Source organism: Trachinotus anak, unplaced genomic scaffold (assembly GCF_046630095.1).
Source record: "Trachinotus anak isolate AG129_WGS33_773 ecotype Australia unplaced genomic scaffold, CSIRO_AGI_Tana_v1 ptg000018l, whole genome shotgun sequence".
NCBI lineage: Eukaryota > Metazoa > Chordata > Actinopteri > Carangiformes > Carangidae > Trachinotus > Trachinotus anak.
In genome coordinates, this window is record NW_027273869.1 from 9,041,727 (window position 1) to 9,060,150 (window position 18,424).

Sequence of the window (18,424 nt, forward strand, 5' to 3'; positions counted from 1 at the left end):
ACACAACAATGCACCTATAATAAAAATAAATAGTAATTTGATATATATTAGGCTTTATATAATAGAATATAACAGTCACAGGGCCTACCTTTCTGCAAATCACTTTTGATACTTTAAGTAGGTCCACATTTTGCTAATTTAAATGCAGGACTTATACTGTAGTATTCTGCTTTTTACAGTGTAGTATTGCTACTTTCATTTCAGTAAAAGATACTTCTCCCAACACTAGTCCTTTAACACTTGCAACAGTCTCTTTTGAATATTTTGTGTCATTGACTGTCATGAGTCAGGCTGCAGTGCCCTCTGTGTTTACATTCATTAATGAATTCTGTCTGGCTGGATTACATGTTGCATTACCACAGGCTCTAATAGCTCATACCCCAAGATAAAGAGTTGCAGCATTAAGTAGTAGTTACCAAAATGTAGTATTATCATATGTAGTAAGATTGTAGTTGTGATGTTACAAAAAGTTGGTGCAACCTGATTTTCTCCCAGCTCTGGAGTCCACTAGGTAACAGGGGTCAACTGATCAGAGATGAGTGTCCCTATTGCAGTGGTTATTATGGCGTATGAATGGCCAGGCCAGTCAAACTGTGCAGCTGGCCAGTGTCAGGACAGACATTATGGCAGGTACTGTCTAGTGGGCACCAGCCCTTAGGAAGTGAAAGAGCTTACAGTGCAGATAGACTTGTTCCAACTATTTCCTTGACTTGACATCATTTTGACGTCAGTGGAGTGCCTTTATTTATTTATTTCTATAAAATTAAGAGTTTAATATGTTAATTCTGCCTATGTCATCAACTTTTACATCTGTGTTTCTTACTTTAAGACTCATGACTAGACTGACTGACTTGTTAATATGGATATTTTTTGCAGCGTGCCTCACCACCAACAGAAGAAGACATAGATGAGAACAGGCTTCTGGGAGATGACTGACGGCTCCTCTCAGCCAACCAGAGCAGGGATGCTGCGAGCACCTCGCCTGCTTCTCTGACGCTATTGGCTGTTCTCTGGAGAGTCAGGGTTGTTCTGATATTAATGACTGCTGAGGAGACGGCGGCGCATCTATGTGGTCCGCCTGACACTTGATCGAGGGGAGAGATGCGCCCTTAACAGTCGCTGTGAAGACGGGAAGGGAAGGGCACGGGGAACACATGAGTCTCTCTCCACACTCTGGCCAGCCTGCTTTTGGACTTCGCCGTTTTGCTTTGCCCTCCCCTCATGCAGAAGCCGTGCGTTTTGCAGTGGAAGAGAGTCTAGAACTGATTTCTCTGCGTGAAAATAAGAAGACCACACATTGTTGACTGGCTTTATGTTGCGCGCTGGGGCTCTCTCGTCACTGAAGCGGCGCACTTGATGGGAATATAGACAACACACACACTGATCCGAGGACTATGGTGGTTAAATCAGGTAAGTTTACTCTGTTTACTCCTCAAATATGTTCCTGTCATTTGATACATATCGCGCGGTTGAGCCTGCGCAACGCATTTTCCAAGTTAATGAAAACCGTCTGGATTCAGTGAGTCGGGGATGTTGTACCAGACTCACCGACTTGTCGATGAATTGACTCCTCATTTCGCTCCTCAAACGCCAACGACCCGTGCGTGATTGCAGAAATTAGGGGAAATATTGTAGGATAGCTAATTATGCTATCCCTCACTTGACGTGAAGACGCGCTTTTGCGCAACTATGCAGGATGCGCCTCAGAGAGACGGGATTCACAGTGGACTCTGTTCAGGGCACAAAGGCAGATTACTAAACGGACGCGTGAAGCGATGGACTGGCAGTTTCATGTCCCCCGGTCCTGCTTAGTGAGCGCACACCAGACACGTCTCGAAAAAAATCCACAGAATGGTGCCCCCCCTCCTCCCCCTCTCAGTCAAACGTTCCTGTTGCAACAGAGAAGTCGTTACCTACACATGGCACCAAAGTATGTTACGCATCATCGGGCTTTTTTAAAAAAAGAACAAATAACAAAACAACAAAAAAACACGTAACATCATCACACACTCTCCGGCGGTAAACAGAGGGGAGTCTTTGCTTTCAACGCCATATCGGCACATTGCATCCAGGGCTTTTGCGTAATTAACAAAACCACAGAGAGGCATCATCGAGCGCATTCGCCATCATCACTTCACCTGCCTGTGCCTGTACACCCACTCATCCAGGGATCCGGCTATGGAGAGAGGGGGGGGGGGGGGGTATTCACTAATCCCATAACTGCAATGGGGCGTCTCTCTACCCTCTCTTTCTCTCCCTCACCCCCTCCCATTTTATCTCTCACACTCTCTCTTCTCTGTCCAAAATGTATGTCATCCAGAAGATGTATTACTCATGAATATTTCAAAGGCAGATAAACAGATAATGGCTGATAATGACAAATGTGATTTTCACCAAGGGGGCTATTGAATCTGACTGTTGTAATCTTCAGTGCAGACATGTTCTGTGTATGCATGAGTGTGTGTGTGTGTGTGTGTGTGTGTGTGTCCGCTTGCTTGTTTCCGGTGATGGATACAATAGATTTTGGCCTCCACGGTGCAAATGACTCACCCAAGGCAGCTGTTCAATATGAAACACAGTCAAATGTCACATGAGAGTCATCATGCCCTCACATCAGACACCATGCCACTCTGAGAAAACCTCAGCCTAAACTCTATGTATTGTTCCTGCTTAGGCTGAACTAAGGCCGTTTATGTCTTGTTATATTCAGCAACTAGCTTTTCAAAAGTGAGCCTGCAACTGAGATTCCATGTTGTGCAAAATACAGTCTGTGAAACTCAAACCCAAGTATGTACTTGTATCATAACATTACAGCCACATTGCAGTTTCTCCCCCATGGTGATATGAACAATAAAGCAAAGGAGTAATGGGTTTCTTCATTAATTTGGGCACATTTGTTCAAAACAAATCAATATTACATGTCCACAACAAGTCATATGCTTAAAGTGAGTGGCTTTGCGAATTGCCTATTGATCTGTGTGTGAAACAGTAAGAAGCAGGTGTGAGGGGGAGGGAAGTGGTACTGTGCCTGCAGTGGCCTTGTGGAGGCTTGGGGAGAATGATAGGCAGCACAGTGTGGGTGTTCCATATTAATTTCTCTATAGGCAGAGGATGCCAGGTTCCTTTGAGGTGAGAGGATATATGGGTGCCAAATGCTACAACTGGTTCAAAGTGCTGTTCAGGAAGCCCAAAATGGCACCATCAAGATCAAATTAATCTCAAGATTTTTTTCCATAATGTTGGTAACAAGATGCCCAAGGATCTATCAGGGCTCCTGAGTGAAATGCATGTAAACATATTCACAAGACGGCTGCAGGGGATCAGCCTGTGCAGCCAAGCATAGGCTCTCTGATAGCATCCTGCTCCCAAACAAACACAGGCACCCATTAAAATGGAATAAGCACAGACAGAGGGCAAAAGGAGCAGGGGGGAAGAAAGTGGTGTGCATGTTTGTTTTTTGGATCTAGTGGAAGGACTGTAGCAGACCCAAATTGTATGAAAAGAGACAGAGAAAGAGAGGAAGGAAACAAAAATACTTGGAATCAAATTGTGGTTTGATGGCAGCATCAATGACATTTTGATGTTTCCAGCCCCTATCAAATGTCAAAATGGGACATGACACTTCTTTAGTATCCAGTGACATTTTCTTTTACATTTGCGCTTTAGGTGTTTAGCTAGCACACGCTTGTAAAGTGGGTGGGTAAAGTGTTTTGTGCCAGAAAACTACTTGAACACTAAGGTTTATTAAAACTGATCATGTATAATTATATATAAATGTCAGGTATTTGAAAAAGTAAAACTGATGCTGATGCTCACAGAAAAAAGAACAAAGCTATTAATTGCTAATTAGTTTGCTATTCTGCAGATTCATATCAGAGATGGACATGATAGGGACATATGTCCATATTGCAATTTCAAACATGAGCAGAGAAGGAGGAGAGGACATCTGAGGGCTACTGCTGTGCCGCCCATCTGTTCTACATTCAGGCTGATGCATATAGGCCCTCAGTGCACTAATGAAAAGCTGGGTGAATGAGTGATGCTGTATCATGAGACAAAACCAAGTCTTCATGCACTGATGTGGCTGCAGTGACTGATGCATGCAAATATGCACACATGTACAGGCACATAGCCTACTTGTATACATACTTTAGATGGATTCATGCTTATACATATGTATAGAAATATGCACTCAACTTACTTAACTTGCAAAGCAATTACTGCCCCTGAATCAGCCAGTCATTGTTCTGCTAAGCCTCTGGAAAGATACAAAGCCATTGTGCCATTTGAAAACACCATATCTTTCATCTGCTTCAGCTGAGGAAGAGTAGCAGAGAATGAAAAGAGAAAGAGAAAGCCCATATCAAACCCCATGAAATCATAATAAAGAGGTCCAAGCCAGCGATAAATGCATTTCAATGGCATATAATGATTGATTCCGTCTGCCGTAGGAGCTTATTCCCTGCAGGCTTGTGGCCCCTTGACCAGCCATATATTATTCATATAAATATAGATAGCTGCGCATCTTAGAGGCAGCACACATGCCACATTTGCACCTGCAGATTCAATTTGGCTCTGACTTTGAGGGATATGCCGCTGGCTCCATTCCCCCTGCCTGTCCCCCCTCACTCCTCACACCTCCCGCTTTCATTCTGGCTAGCAGCTATACATGGAACATTATGCAGATTTTTGTCAGGAGTGAGTGCGATTATGTTGGGGGAGAAATGAGTGTTGGAATGTTCGCTACGCCTTTGACCTTATCAGCGGCAGCCTTAAGCTGGATACCTTGGCTTAATTTTAATAGATGCAGCACTATGCGAATTAGACAAGGGGACCTAGCTGTGCTCTTTCACTGTGTGGTGCGTTTGCATGCATTATGCGTATGAGCGGGTTCATGTTTGTCTTTATGTTCTCTGTGAGGAGACTGTTGGCTAAATTATGTGTGCAGGCTTGTGTCTGCAAATGCATGGATCTTTCTGTGTGTTTGCATGTGCTCCTGTCTGCTGTGTGTGTGCATGTGGCAGTGCAGGTGGGCGTGCTGTAGCGTTCGATAATGCAGCATGTGTGTTCTCCCTCACTCAGCCAAAGGGTAAGTCTTGTCCAGAAAAGAGCTGAAAAACAAGAGTTGAGGGTCCTGTGGTTAATTTGGAACATTGATTTTACATTAACAGTTGACTTGCCAATGATTCATGGCCATACAAGTGCAGATGTAAGGGGAAAGGTTTCCTTCCGCTCCCACGCGCACATGCACACACTCAGATGCACATACATACTGGAAGCTTCATTATGCATACGCTCTGCATAAAAGGTTCCCTTTAATGGACTCTCCCTTACCTTGGAGAAAGTATAATAGCAAATCAATGAGGTGAAGGGCAAAGGGAGGGACAGTAAAGCCTTCCAGAAGCACCCACCCTCTAAAGGGCTTACCCAGAATGTCTGACGGAAGTTGCTTGGTTGTGTCACGGCCTTGCAGCACGTCCACCACAGTTCTGGTGTCCACCGGAAATGTTTCGGAGGTGCCATGTCTACAAGCATTGTCCCTTGCTTTCACACTTTGAGCAATAATTCACTCTGTAAAGAAAAATAGCTTCTACAAAAGCTTAGCAACACAAAAACTAGTTTTTGCTTTGTGACAATTCAATTTTTATGTAATCCAATGGGTTTTGAATGGTTTATTTATATTTAAAAAAATAATGATTTTCTGGACTCTAAGTCTAAATCAGCAAAACTGCAGATACATGTTTGTCATCTATCTGCCTGTAATATGGTGAAATCAAAATAAAACAACTATGTTATGTGCAGTCCTAAATTTCATTAGTTATACTTATTATCTTAATGTGAAATGTATGAATATTATATATTTTTTTTTTTTTCTAATGTAAATGAACAAGGATTTATTGTATTTACATTCACAAGTGATATGTAAACTGGTCTGGCAGAGAATAGACCAGGCCCATGAAGATGGTGAAGTAGTAAGAAGAGCAGCACCTGAACTAGAAGTGAGGCTCAATGCTCATGTCTGATGGACATTGACGCACTGGGTGGAAAGTGATCAGCACTGGTCGCTGTGTTGCAACTAGGACACAGCAAAACCACATCCAGTGGGCGTAATGCATTACCAAAAGCTTGGGGGTTGGTAATAAGAAAATAGGAGCTATTTAGACGGCCAGTCAGACAGGATATATAGGCAGATGTGGCACAGTAGTGATGACACGTATTGAGGCAATTAGGCCGACAGAAAACAAGCGATGCACAGAAAGAAAGACAGGAACCTGGATATGCAGGGAGACAAAATTAAATGCCTGCTCTCTCTCTAGCCCATCGCTTGGGTGGATCGCGAAGCTAATAGAGAACATAAGGAGAAATGTTCGCCATAAGGGTTTGAAGAGCACAGAGAAGTGTGAGAAAGCAGGATGAAAAGGACAAGGTTTATAAAAAGAGATGTGGAGGTTGCAATATCATGAGAAAAAACGAATGAGGGAACGAACACTGAGGAAAAAGAAAGCACGAGAGAGAGGGGGTGACTTGAAGAAGAAAGCCTTGTGAGGCTTATTACCAGTGGATCAAAATTCCCACTGAACCATTTCTACAATACACAGGCTATTCTCCTGAAAGAGGAGGCAATCTGGCTGCGCCCTACTTTCCACTTACGTCTGACCTTTATATCTTCCACCCAGTTTTACCACAGCGAGTTTAATGTCTACCTCTCAGCAAATGCAATACTGCCTTGTTACCACTTAAACCGTGCAGGCCTCATAATCATCTCCCCAAGGGCCAATATGCTCCCTGCAAAAACCTACATCTAGACTTATTCCACAGTACATATCTCACAAATTTCCCCTTTTATTTCCGCCACAACCCTTACAGAACATGTGTTTTGTATAACAAATAGTTTTAGTTTTACATGAACTGCAGGTCAATCTGTAGCCACACAGGGCATTGATGAGCACCCAACCTTTAACAAAGTAATCATCTCCAAGTCCCCGCTCTGCAAAACCCCATCCTAGCCCTGTGAAGCGAGGGGGAGGATTTATAACTCATTTCAATAAACAGCATAAAATAAACAGTTCTGCCTGGCTGTTTGGCTGCCCAGCCGATTTGAGTCAGGGTTGCTTGAATTAGCAGTGCAGAGCCACGAGGAGCAACGCTTTGTGCCTCTACTGTGCACACTCATTAATTTAAAGTGGTCATATCTCACTGGTCTCTAATCAAACTGTATTTGTGCCATTACTGTCTGCAACAGCCATGGTGTTAGTATAATGGAGGTGGCCCGGTGGGAAATAAGTGGAAGGAGTTGCCAAGATGCTGAATGGAAAAGCTTTTCACCTTGACAGTAGGTGAAACTCTTAAATGTAGTCATGTAGTTGCTTCCCAATTCAGGTATATCTGATTAGTGTGGCACCACTTCCAGAGACCAAATGATCTCCAAATAGTATTTTTTGGGAACACAACTCATGTGATCCACTCAACGCATGAAGTATGTGCCTATATAAAACTAAGATAGGTTAAGTTATGCAGGTTTTCACCTCACAGTAAAACAGCATAATTGTGAGGATGATAATGAGGAGAGATTCCAAGGCATCTGGTGCAGTCAAATGTCAGACTAATTAAGAATGAAATCTGTGACTAACAAGGACTGAAGACATACCAGTTTGTAATGGTGATGCAATGACACTATCATTCCCGACAGCCTCTTAGTTTGAGTAAGTCTATAAATACACAGATATAGTTGCTCCCAACTGTTAATGGTGATGCAGAGCCCACAGATAATAATCAGATATAATTAACTGACCAGACCTCACAAATCCACATCAGTCAGACTCTACCAATAATCACCTGAATCTGTATGTGTCCTCAGCTCCATGGAGCTTTACAGTGTCTTTTAGCTCATAGTGTCATCTTCAGCCTTAGAAGGCAGATGTTTTTGGAATAAATGCTCGAGAAACCCACCATACAGTCTGCCCGGCATCACAGAGCAGAGAGACAAAGATAGCTGGTGAACAGAGTGGAGCATTTAGCAGCTAAAGAGCCATAGATTTCCATCAGTAGTTGGTGGAGGCCAAAATAGAGCAAAAAGAGTTTATACTGGACTTGCATTCCTCAGATGGACAGAGACAAGCCTCCAGATAAATTCTAATGCATCTGCTGAATTAGTTTAATAGGCTGTTGCATTTTAGTAAGCTCTTTTTATGAACATAAAATGTCAGTGTTGTGTTTACAGCTTGTGTCTGTGGCCCCCATGTGGCCAACAAAAAAACCTGAATACAGCAGGTTTAACCAGAGTTAAGGCAGCCTTCAAAAAGCCAGATACCAGGAGTTTGTTTGCAGTAATGTTCATGTCCTGGATTAACACTGGCGAAAGTGAAAAGCCCATGGGCTAGACTGTCAGCCTGCTACTGAAATGGAGGTGCTTTGGAGATTGTTGCTTGAATGACCCCCCCCCCCCCCCCCTCCCCCACACACACACCTTCCCGGACACCTGGGAACTCGTGTTAGCTCCGTGAGTGAACACCTTAGACTGACCTATAAAATGCTTCCACTGGCTCCCTGAGCAAATGTCAAAGCTTAGGCTTAATGTGTTATTGCAAGTAGACATTAGGTTACAAGAGATCCCATTTCAAGCCCTACAGGTCACATTACCAGCTGTTGATTATGTATTGCCCAAGTCTAGATATCCACACATTTTTCCAGGCACAGATTGCAAGCATCCATCTTTGAATTGTATTTGCCCCAGCCATATTAAACCACATTCCTCTTTGTCCAACAGTTACATAGCTACTTAATGCCAAATACACATCTTTTCTTGCTTGGACGTCCTTGTTTTCTACCAGTCTTTGCCGAGCTTTTGGCTAATTCTTCTCCTTCATGGTCTTTCTATGGTTAATATTTCCTGCAATGACAGCTTCTCAGGGTCACCAGAGGTTAATACACTACTACTGATACTATAACAAGTTCCTCCTCTGGCAAGTCATTTTGTCCTCCGGATCTCTTCTTTCCCTTCTCCCTCCACTCTCTCTCCACCTCAATTACCAGCAACTGAGCAATGGATTGTGGGATTGTAGCTCTACATAGAAGTGCTCTCTCCCTCTCTCTCTCTCTCTTTCTGCGTGTGTGTGTGTTGGGGTCCTGGGTAGCTCGACTGGACCTCTTACTAATAGGTTAGTACAAGTGGTGTGTGGACTCCATAGTCACAGCAGTCACGGTGCAATATAGACTGCCTCTTCACTGGGCTTCACATAATGCAAATGTACAATACCAATTTACCTGTTCAACTGCCTGTAGCTGATTAGTATAGTTCACTTAAAATTATGTAGTTTGGTGCTGAAATATACTGCAGTATTTCAACCTTAAGTGTAATGAAATGCAGTAGTAAGCAGTATGCCTAACAAGCCCAATTTCTCCAGCCAAACTAGCTTTCTAAATGGTGCCTGTGTTGTTGAGAGCTTTTCAGTCTTGCTGATGTGTTAACACACCTTGATTAGGTATATTGGGCTACGTGGATGTTCCTCTTGTCACTTGCATTTGCCTAATCTGAAAGAATGCATTGTATAAAAAATGTTTTTGGTGTACTACACAGCTCTCTTCCTCAATTGTATTTACTCTAAACTGTTTTATTATGTAACCAAGTCATTGACTCAACACTATTCCGCCCAGGCAGCAAGCATGCCTGAAGACTTGGTACATTTACCACATCAGACACATTGCCACACAAGATGTCACCTCTGATTCAGTCTGCTTCTTCTTACAAGTGACTCTTAATATTTTCCTTCAACAGCCCTCCAGTGGGACCTGAGCGGAAATTCTGGAGACTGAATTACGACCATATTTACATAGATCTTACTGCAATGTTAATACGTTAAATTTAAAATATATAATATTTAATATAATATAATATTTCATCTGGTCTTACTCTCAGACTCAAATATATACAGTGATAAGTGGCAACATAAATTTCAAAACAGCATTAATAATAATAATAAGAAGAAGAAGATGAAGAAGAAGAAGAATTTTGGACTGGTGGTCAGACAAAACAGACAATTTTATTTAGTCAACTTGAGGTCTAGGTAATTATGGTTGGCATTTTTCAATATTTTTCTTTTACATACATTTCATAATCCAGGTCATGTAGATCTATCATTAATCGATAATCAAGAAAATAATCAGCAGATTAATAAATAAGGGAACTAATCGTTAGCAACATACATTCCAAACATTTCCAGGAACTGTAATTTTGCTGCCAAAGCCTAGTGTGATGTTTTGGAAATAATGCAAGCACTTCCCATAACCAGATCTAAAATCTAGATTTTTAAGAACCAAGTGTTGGATTATTAACAGAATTTAATCCTCATTAATTAGCAGGGAAATATGTTGTATTTGCTGGCCACACCACTTTGCCAATTCTCTGGTAATGCCTTACTAATCCTATCCTAGATTTTCATAAATGTGGGACACATTAAACCAAAATAATTTTTCTCAATCTGTCTCATCTACCCATTCTTAGGATCCGTGATGGTCTTCCCATATCCATCATCAAGTCTTGCCAAAATCGATAAAGTAATACCTGACTTAATGTGTTGCAACACTATTTCTTATTCCACACCAACACTGCCAATTCAGACACTTTGCTTTTGAGTGCTGCGAAGTCTCAAACAGAAAATATTGATCAAGAAAATGGAAGTCCAAATATATCCCCACTGACACAATTAACATCACGGTTAAAGCGAATAGTAGCACACCTTGTTAGAGCCTCCAGCAGTGATTGCACAATAAAGCTATGCAATAACAGTTAACCTGACCACATTACACCGCTGGTAATTGTGATTAGAAAAGAGGAAAGCCATAGCGAGGAGAGACGAGACTCAAATGCTGTGGGTTAAATAACAGAATCTGGCCTGTGTTTCCAGGGCACGGATCAACTACATAGCCCTCAATGAAGAGCCAGTGCTGAGGGAGAGAAGCTAAACCCTGTTTATCAGAATGCTCTGGGTGTTGCAGCTTATTAAAGTGCCAGGTGCTTTTGAAAAATAATACCCCCTCTCTCTTTCTCTCTCAGTCTCCTACTGGCTCCATGTCTGCCTCCCCTCCACCCACCCCCCTCGAAACCAGAGTCCAGCCAGTGCTGGAGCAGAGGTTGAAGAATTAACCCTTGCCTTGGCTTCGCCAGTGGGGCAAACTGCAGCGTTTCTGCTGCCTTCAGAAGTTTTACCTTTTTATTTATTTCATTATATTTTTCCCCCCACATGTCCCCTGTGGCCACTGAGGTGGAAACAGTGAGGGTGATGAAATTAAACCATTTCTTTCTTCCTGTTCTCACTTTCCAGGCGCCATCACACATCTCCTTTTGATTCTTTCCATTTCATTCCCTGTCTCTCTTGACTTTTCATACAATGTGGTGCGTGCTCTTATACGCCCAAAATATCTCAAGCACCATCAACCCTATCTGTTCAGAACTAGGCAGTTACATATATTACACACTTCAACTGTGGAGCTTCTGCCATGGCAGGAAATGTGAGGAGACTAATAACATGATGCAAACAGACACTACATAAAAAACAAGATTTCTCAATCAATATTTGTTATTGCAAGAACTGAAAGAACTGTATCACCATCTGCCACACTATAAATGGTAAATAAACGGTCAAATCTGATCACTTGGTGGATTTGTTTCGCTTTTAATGTTTAAGCATTAACTGTTAAATGTGCCTCATTTCATAACAGGGCTAATAACTGAGAAAATGCGCCTAAAATTTACAAAGTGTCAGAGAAATAAAACACATTTATATCATCCTAAATAAACTACTTACAAATATTACCTGTACCTCTTTATATACAGTATTCAGTTTTTGTTTTTTTTTACTAAAAACAGCAAAATATGTAAAATTTGTTCCAACTTAAGTTACCATAATATTTTGTATGATTGTCTGATTGTCTAAAATGTATACACTACTGTATAAAGTGCCCTCAAAAATTCTCACAGTGGAATGAAAAAGTCAGTGGCATGTTCACTACTTTCTGAGAACAGTTCCTAGTTTTGTTGAGACATTTCAGGCACAGCTAAGGTGTCATGTGGATGATGATTGTCATTTAGCAAAAGAAAAAAAACAGATTCAGTTTGTAGTAAGCTCATTCTTCTGTCCAAGACCATAGAATCATAATCATGCATTTTTTCCCTTGAGGCCTATGCGTGTGCTCACATGTGTGTATACACCTTTACATAGCTGTTAGTGATGTGTGGCCACTGACAAGCTGCATGACCTGCATTTTCCAAAAGATTTAAAATCCTATTAGCATGCAGATTTGTTGATTGCAGAAAGATTAATTATGTCAACACATTAATGCATTTTTATGGTTGCTGCATCTTGTAACAAACAGGTGCAAACTCCATCTTGGTTGATTGCTTAGTTTATATGTAAAGCCTAACTGTCTCACTGTGGTGTATTTTATTGGCTGCCTGTTTACTTTCTGCCATAGTGACTGACATATTCCGGTGTCTTAAAGCAGCTTGTCCTAAAGGCTAATGTTTAAGCCCTAGAATGTCTGCCATTTAAGAATCTTAATAAAGCTTTCTCTTTAACCAATAATAGACTCACACTGCTAACATCAGGATTGAATGCCATATTGTAGGGGCACATGCAGTATGTCCCCAGAATGAAGTCTAGAAGGTCAAGCAGATATAAATCCATGGTTCTGTGTTTTGAAGGGAGTCTGTATAAATGTCAACATGCATCAGCGTGCCTATAACAAATGTCAATATGCCCAAATCCTCCTTTTAATACATTTCCTGACCACCTCTATTATCATGTAATACTCACACCACTTCTCTCTGTCCTGTTTGTCTTACACAGATAGGAATGGACTGGGCTGGGCTGGGCTGCGGACTCTGGAAGCTAGTAACGACAATCAATGAGGACATCCATCTTTAAAGAAAGAGCAGAGTCTTCATGGATACCTGTAAATGTGCTCAATATAAGTCCTTTGAGATATAATATCAGTCAGTCCTTTTTTCTTTTTTCCACCGCCCACCTCCTCGGGTCTGCCTGGCTGAAGCTTTGGCCCTGAACCCTGACACCAGCAGGCAACATTGAGTGATTGGTCATTACATCCAAGGCTGTCTACACTGCAAGACAAAAAAATCACTTGGGAGCCCCACTGCAGCTGGTGGTGGTAGTGGTGGCAGAGGTGGTGAGTCAATCGCCTCAGCAGCTGCAGCAAATGATTCATTATTTTGTGAAGTTAACAGCTCAGCCCGCTTAATCTACAAGGACCAATTTCTTGCTGGAGGGAATCGTCCAATATGAAGGACTTGTCATTCGTGGATCGTCTCTTCGTCGGCTTGGCCATGGCCTCTTTTGTTGTGGCCACTGAGGAGAGGCCTGATTGCCCAAAGCTCTGTGTATGTGAGATTAGACCCTGGTTTTCTCCCAGTTCCGTGTACATGGAGGCGCAGACAGTTGACTGTAATGACTTGGGACTCTTCAACCTGCCGGAAAAATTACCACTGGGCACACAAGTACTATTACTGCAAACAAACAATGTTGCCAAGATTGAGAAACCTTTGGATTACCTGGCCAACATCACAGAGATTGATTTATCACAAAACAACTTATCCTCCATCAGTGACATCCATCTAGGGAACCTTCCTCAGCTGCTGTCTCTTCATATGGAGGAGAATTGGATAAGAGAGTTGCCTGAACGATGTCTGGCAGAGGTTGCTAACCTTCAGGAGCTCTACATGAATCACAACCTCATTTCCTCGATTTCCCCAATGGCTTTCCAGGGTCTCAGCAACCTTGTGCGGCTCCACCTCAATTCTAACAAGCTGAAGGCTATTAAAAGAGAGTGGTTCGAACCCATGCCAAATCTGGAAATCTTGATGATTGGTGAGAATCCAGTTCTTTCTATTGATGATATGAACTTCAAACCTCTCAGTAACCTCCACAGTCTTGTACTTACCAGAATGAACTTGTCTCAGCTTCCTGACGATGCATTGGCTGGTCTTGATAACTTAGAGAGCATCTCTTTCTATGATAATATTTTCCCTGAGGTGCCTCATTCTGCCCTGAGAAATGTAAAAAATCTTAAGTTTTTGGATCTCAATAAAAACCCAATTGCGAGGATACAGAGAGGGGACTTTGTGGATATGCTCCATCTGAAAGAACTGGGGATTAATAGCATGCCAGAGCTAGTTTCAATTGACAGCTTTGCTCTCAATAACCTCCCTGAGCTGACCAAAATAGAAGCCACCAACAATCCTAAACTCTCCTACATCCATCCGAATGCTTTCTACAAACTACCACGGCTAGAAACCCTAATGCTGAATGGCAACGCACTCAGTGCCCTCCACAGGATTACTGTTGAGTCCCTCCCAAATCTTAGAGAAGTTAGTATGCACAGCAACCCTATCCGCTGTGACTGCGTAGTCCGCTGGATGAACATGAACAAGACCAACATTCGCTTCATGGAGCCCGATTCACTCTACTGTGTGGAGCCTCCAGAGTATGAGGGGCAGCATGTTCGGCAGGTGCACTTCAGGGAGATGATGGAGATTTGTCTGCCACTCATCTCTCCCGAAAGCATGCCTGGGCATATTAAAGCACAGAATGGGAGCTCAGTGTCACTCCATTGTCGGGCCTTTGCTGAACCAGAGCCGGACATCTATTGGATCACCCCATCTGGTACCAGAGTCCTGCCCAACACAGTTTCTGACAAGTTCTACATGCACCCAGAGGGAACCTTTGACATCTATGACATAACAGAAAATGAAGCTGGTCTTTACACTTGTGTTGCCCATAACCTGGTTGGAGCTGATCTTAAATCTGTTGCAGTAGAGGTGAATGGATATTTTCCCCAACCTGCAAATGGGTCTCTGAATGTAGCAGTCAAATTAGTGGAGACAAACTCCATTCTGGTTTCCTGGAAGGCTGGCCCTGGTACCCTGGCTCCCAACATTAAATGGTACACTCTGTCAGATGCCAATCATCCCACCACAGCATTTACCACCAGGGTTCCTTCTGACATCCAGGTCTACAACCTTACCCATCTCAGCCCCGCCACTCACTACAAAGTATGTGTGGATGTCCGCAACATCCACTACAACCATGACACCAAATGTGTCAATGTCACCACTAAGGGATTAGACCTAGCAGCCGAGGACACAGAAAAATGGGACGCAGCAGTAATCACCGTCTTTGGTGTGCTCTTGGCTGTGATTTCAGTGGCCTGCCTGCTTATTTATGTGTCTCTGAGGAACCACCACCTTTATGGGGATATAAGGAAATGCGACTCCAAAGCTTCGCTGACACCAGTGGAAGCTACCGGTATGCACTCTCCTTTCTTTACAAAGCTGTGGGTTTCGGGTAAGGGACTGCCAAGTGGAGTGGAAGTGAAAGCCACAGTCATAAATGTATCTGACAATGCCTTTTAAGAAGCGCAGCTTTGTGGAACACCACACACCAACTACACTGAATGGACAAGGCCATGGGCAGTGGTGGAGGAATCTGTAATACTGTTTCAAAGGCATACCCATTGCTGGTCTCTGACTCAGATATACTGGCAAAACTATTATTGGACTGGGATGAAACTGTTAAAAATAGACTACATGCTCTCCCAGTTTCAACCCTAGCTGAAGTGGTGGCTTTGTAACCGTTACATCAAACCAAGCTAACATCAACAGGAAGGGGCATTTACTGCAAAAAGATATATTTCAGTACCATTCATACAGAAATGCAGGCAGTGAAAAGGAAGTGAAGATGATGATGATGATGATGATGATAATGATGATGATGATGGTCAACTCTCTTGTAATTGACTGTTAAATGTGTTAAGAGTTGTGGAACTGTCTGTGTGGTCCCAAGCAATACCGTCTGTGCTTTGTCAAACATCCATAGACGAGTTAGAGATACAGTAATAACACCTGTCTATTATGGGAAGGGAGATTTAGTAGAGTAGACAAATAACGGTGACTATGGTGTAAGCCTTTTGATGAAATATACCCCTCCCCCTTTTCTATTAAAAATTGACTCTTGATTTTTCATGGAAATACTGTTAGATATTCTATTATGTTGATGTAATGACAAATCCTCTGTATCTGAACGGTTTAAATGGGTTTTAAATTAAGGCAAGGAGCAGACTACTTTTGATTACAATGTCACATTAAGCTTAATGAAATTCAGCTACAAAATGGGCATCTAGAGAGGACATTTTCCAAATGGCTGTTTATGCTGTGTAGTTCTCATTGCAATGGTGACTGGGAAAAATGTGACTATGTTGGACTAAAGGAGATATAACAGGTTGATAAAAAAAAACTGAGGTGACTGATGTGTTATTGCCTCTAGAACCAGTCTGTTATGCCCTGGTAAGTGCCTACAACAAGAACTACATGAGGTAAACAGAGAAGAAACAGAAGAAACACGTCAGCCACAGCAAAACATGGCCATGTCATCATTGCAAAATCACAAGCTATTCTCCAGTAATTTTAGTGGAAATACTTTCTCAGTATTTTTAGCATACATATTTTAAGAAAACATTTCGTTGTTGCTTTGGGTGTAAAGTTAAAAAGCCATTTTTATATTAACTGTATTATATGTGATCAATGGGCACAACAGACTAATTAAGAAAAGTGCTAAGAAAAAAAAATAAATGTCATTGTTTCTTTTACAAACATTTGCCTACTTTCTCTCTTTTGCTTTCTTCTCATATTAGTCATAATACATCTGGTTCATATTTGTTTTCTTCATCATTCCGCCATGGGTTAATGTGAAGTTTCTATTGACTTATCTGTGACAGTTGTAAAACTAAATATTGATAATGACCAAGTAGTACAGAACCAAAAACTGTCTTTGGAGTCAGTCCATAGGGGAAAAGTCAGACTTTAGCTGAATGGTTAGATGGTCGTCCTAACCCAGAAAAAAAAAAAAAAAAAAAACAGCAACAAAAGAACAGAACTCATTAGCCGCCTCATTAAGAACATGTTCGTCCTTCGGCTGGTCTGAATATAGTCACTTTGCTACAGCTACAGCTGCTGCTGCTCTTGTTTAGACAGGGACACAACGTCCCCACGACAGAGAGATAAAGTACAGTACTGAAAAGTCAATGCAGGGTTGGATAGAGCTGAGTCTAAGCTTTAGGACTCACATTTTATTTGTCTTACTGAATTACCCAGCACACAGAACATTTCACATGAGAAAGCCAAGCATGATGAATGGTTGTCAGAGGCGGAGTGACATGGCGGATTTATCAAACAGAGCCTAACACTCATACATCAGGCCAGCCTTCAGCACCATGGACAGAGGCTTTTAGAGCAAAGGCATCTGTCAAAGACAAAGGAGTTAAAATATGACATGGTGTGCTCCTCAGGTAGTGCTCAGGTCAGACTGAGTCTGTCTCTTTGCAAAAACAGGCATGAGCACAGATGCACAAACAGGCAAACTGGCAGAGCTAAAATGTATTTACATTTATAGAAAAACATGCAAAGGTACATGCAAACATGAATTCAAGGTTATTGATTGACACAAAGAGTTATGAATAGAAGACAAAAACATATGAACATGGTCAAGGGCACGCACACTACACACACACACACACACTTTTCATACCCAGAGGTGTAGCAGCTTCAGTCTCTCTCAGTCTGCGTGCTTGGAGAAACACAACATGACAGCCAAAGAAGCCACTAAATGAGTTGACTGACCAAACATGTTCTTTGAAATTAAAGCAGCTCATGGATATTAGCCTTATTGTTGTTCTTATTATTTTTTTTTACAACTCATGATTTGATTACATAGTTGAGTGAATAAGATGAATGTTATCTGGAAACTCATCTCTCCTGCTGTCTGCCCCTATCTCATGCATTTCCACAATCTCTCTTTTCTCGTGCTTATTCTCTCTCTCTCCAGTCGCCATTGACACTTTCCCTCCACTTGCAAGCAGATGACCTTTTTTTGTCTAAATTTGAACAATCAAAGCAACCTACATTAGACAAAAACTTTCTGGATTTAACTTAAATCCCATATGAAAAGAGCCAGTGAGCTGTCACCATTTAATCCACAGTGTTTCTCGCTGAATCGTCAAATATTTCAAATATTTTAACTACTTCAAATATTAAAACCACCTTGTTCTGTTCAGAAAAGCCATCTGCCGTGAGGCAGATATTAAAGCGTGCTCAGTGGAGGCTTATAGATGGGTGTTCCTACTGGTTACATATTCATTTAATTTTGTAAGGATCATTGTCAGGCGGCTTGAGATTTGATGCTGCAATCCAACAGTGGTAGGTGCAACTTCAGTAGTCTATTTATTTATTTAAACACAAGGCAATCATTCAGTCGGTGGCTGGCAGGTGATTTCCTTTTTACATTATTAGATGGAATAAATGTGAAAAAATATAAAGCTGGAGATGTGAATCTGTGAGCCTGTTTAAAGTTTATAATAT

At 41.8% G+C, this 18,424-nt stretch overlaps 1 protein-coding gene across 1 annotated transcript; it reads left to right on the forward strand.

The window, feature by feature from the left end:
• The first annotated feature begins 1,047 nt into the window (after window positions 1-1,047).
• On the forward strand, window positions 1,048-16,660 carry LOC139635320 (leucine-rich repeat neuronal protein 3). The gene is made up of 2 exons (XM_071502514.1): window positions 1,048-1,410; window positions 12,846-16,660. Exon 2 carries the CDS (start codon window positions 13,295-13,297, stop codon window positions 15,422-15,424), a length of 2,130 nt encoding a protein of 709 aa, XP_071358615.1. The 5' UTR covers window positions 1,048-1,410; window positions 12,846-13,294; the 3' UTR covers window positions 15,425-16,660.
• The last annotated feature ends 1,764 nt before the right edge of the window (window positions 16,661-18,424 follow it).

What these genes read in the sequence shown, in the direction of transcription:
- LOC139635320 (XM_071502514.1), top strand. Translation starts at nt 13,295, where the DNA reads ATGAAGGACTTGTCATTCGTGGATCGTCTCTTCGTCGGCTTGGCCATG.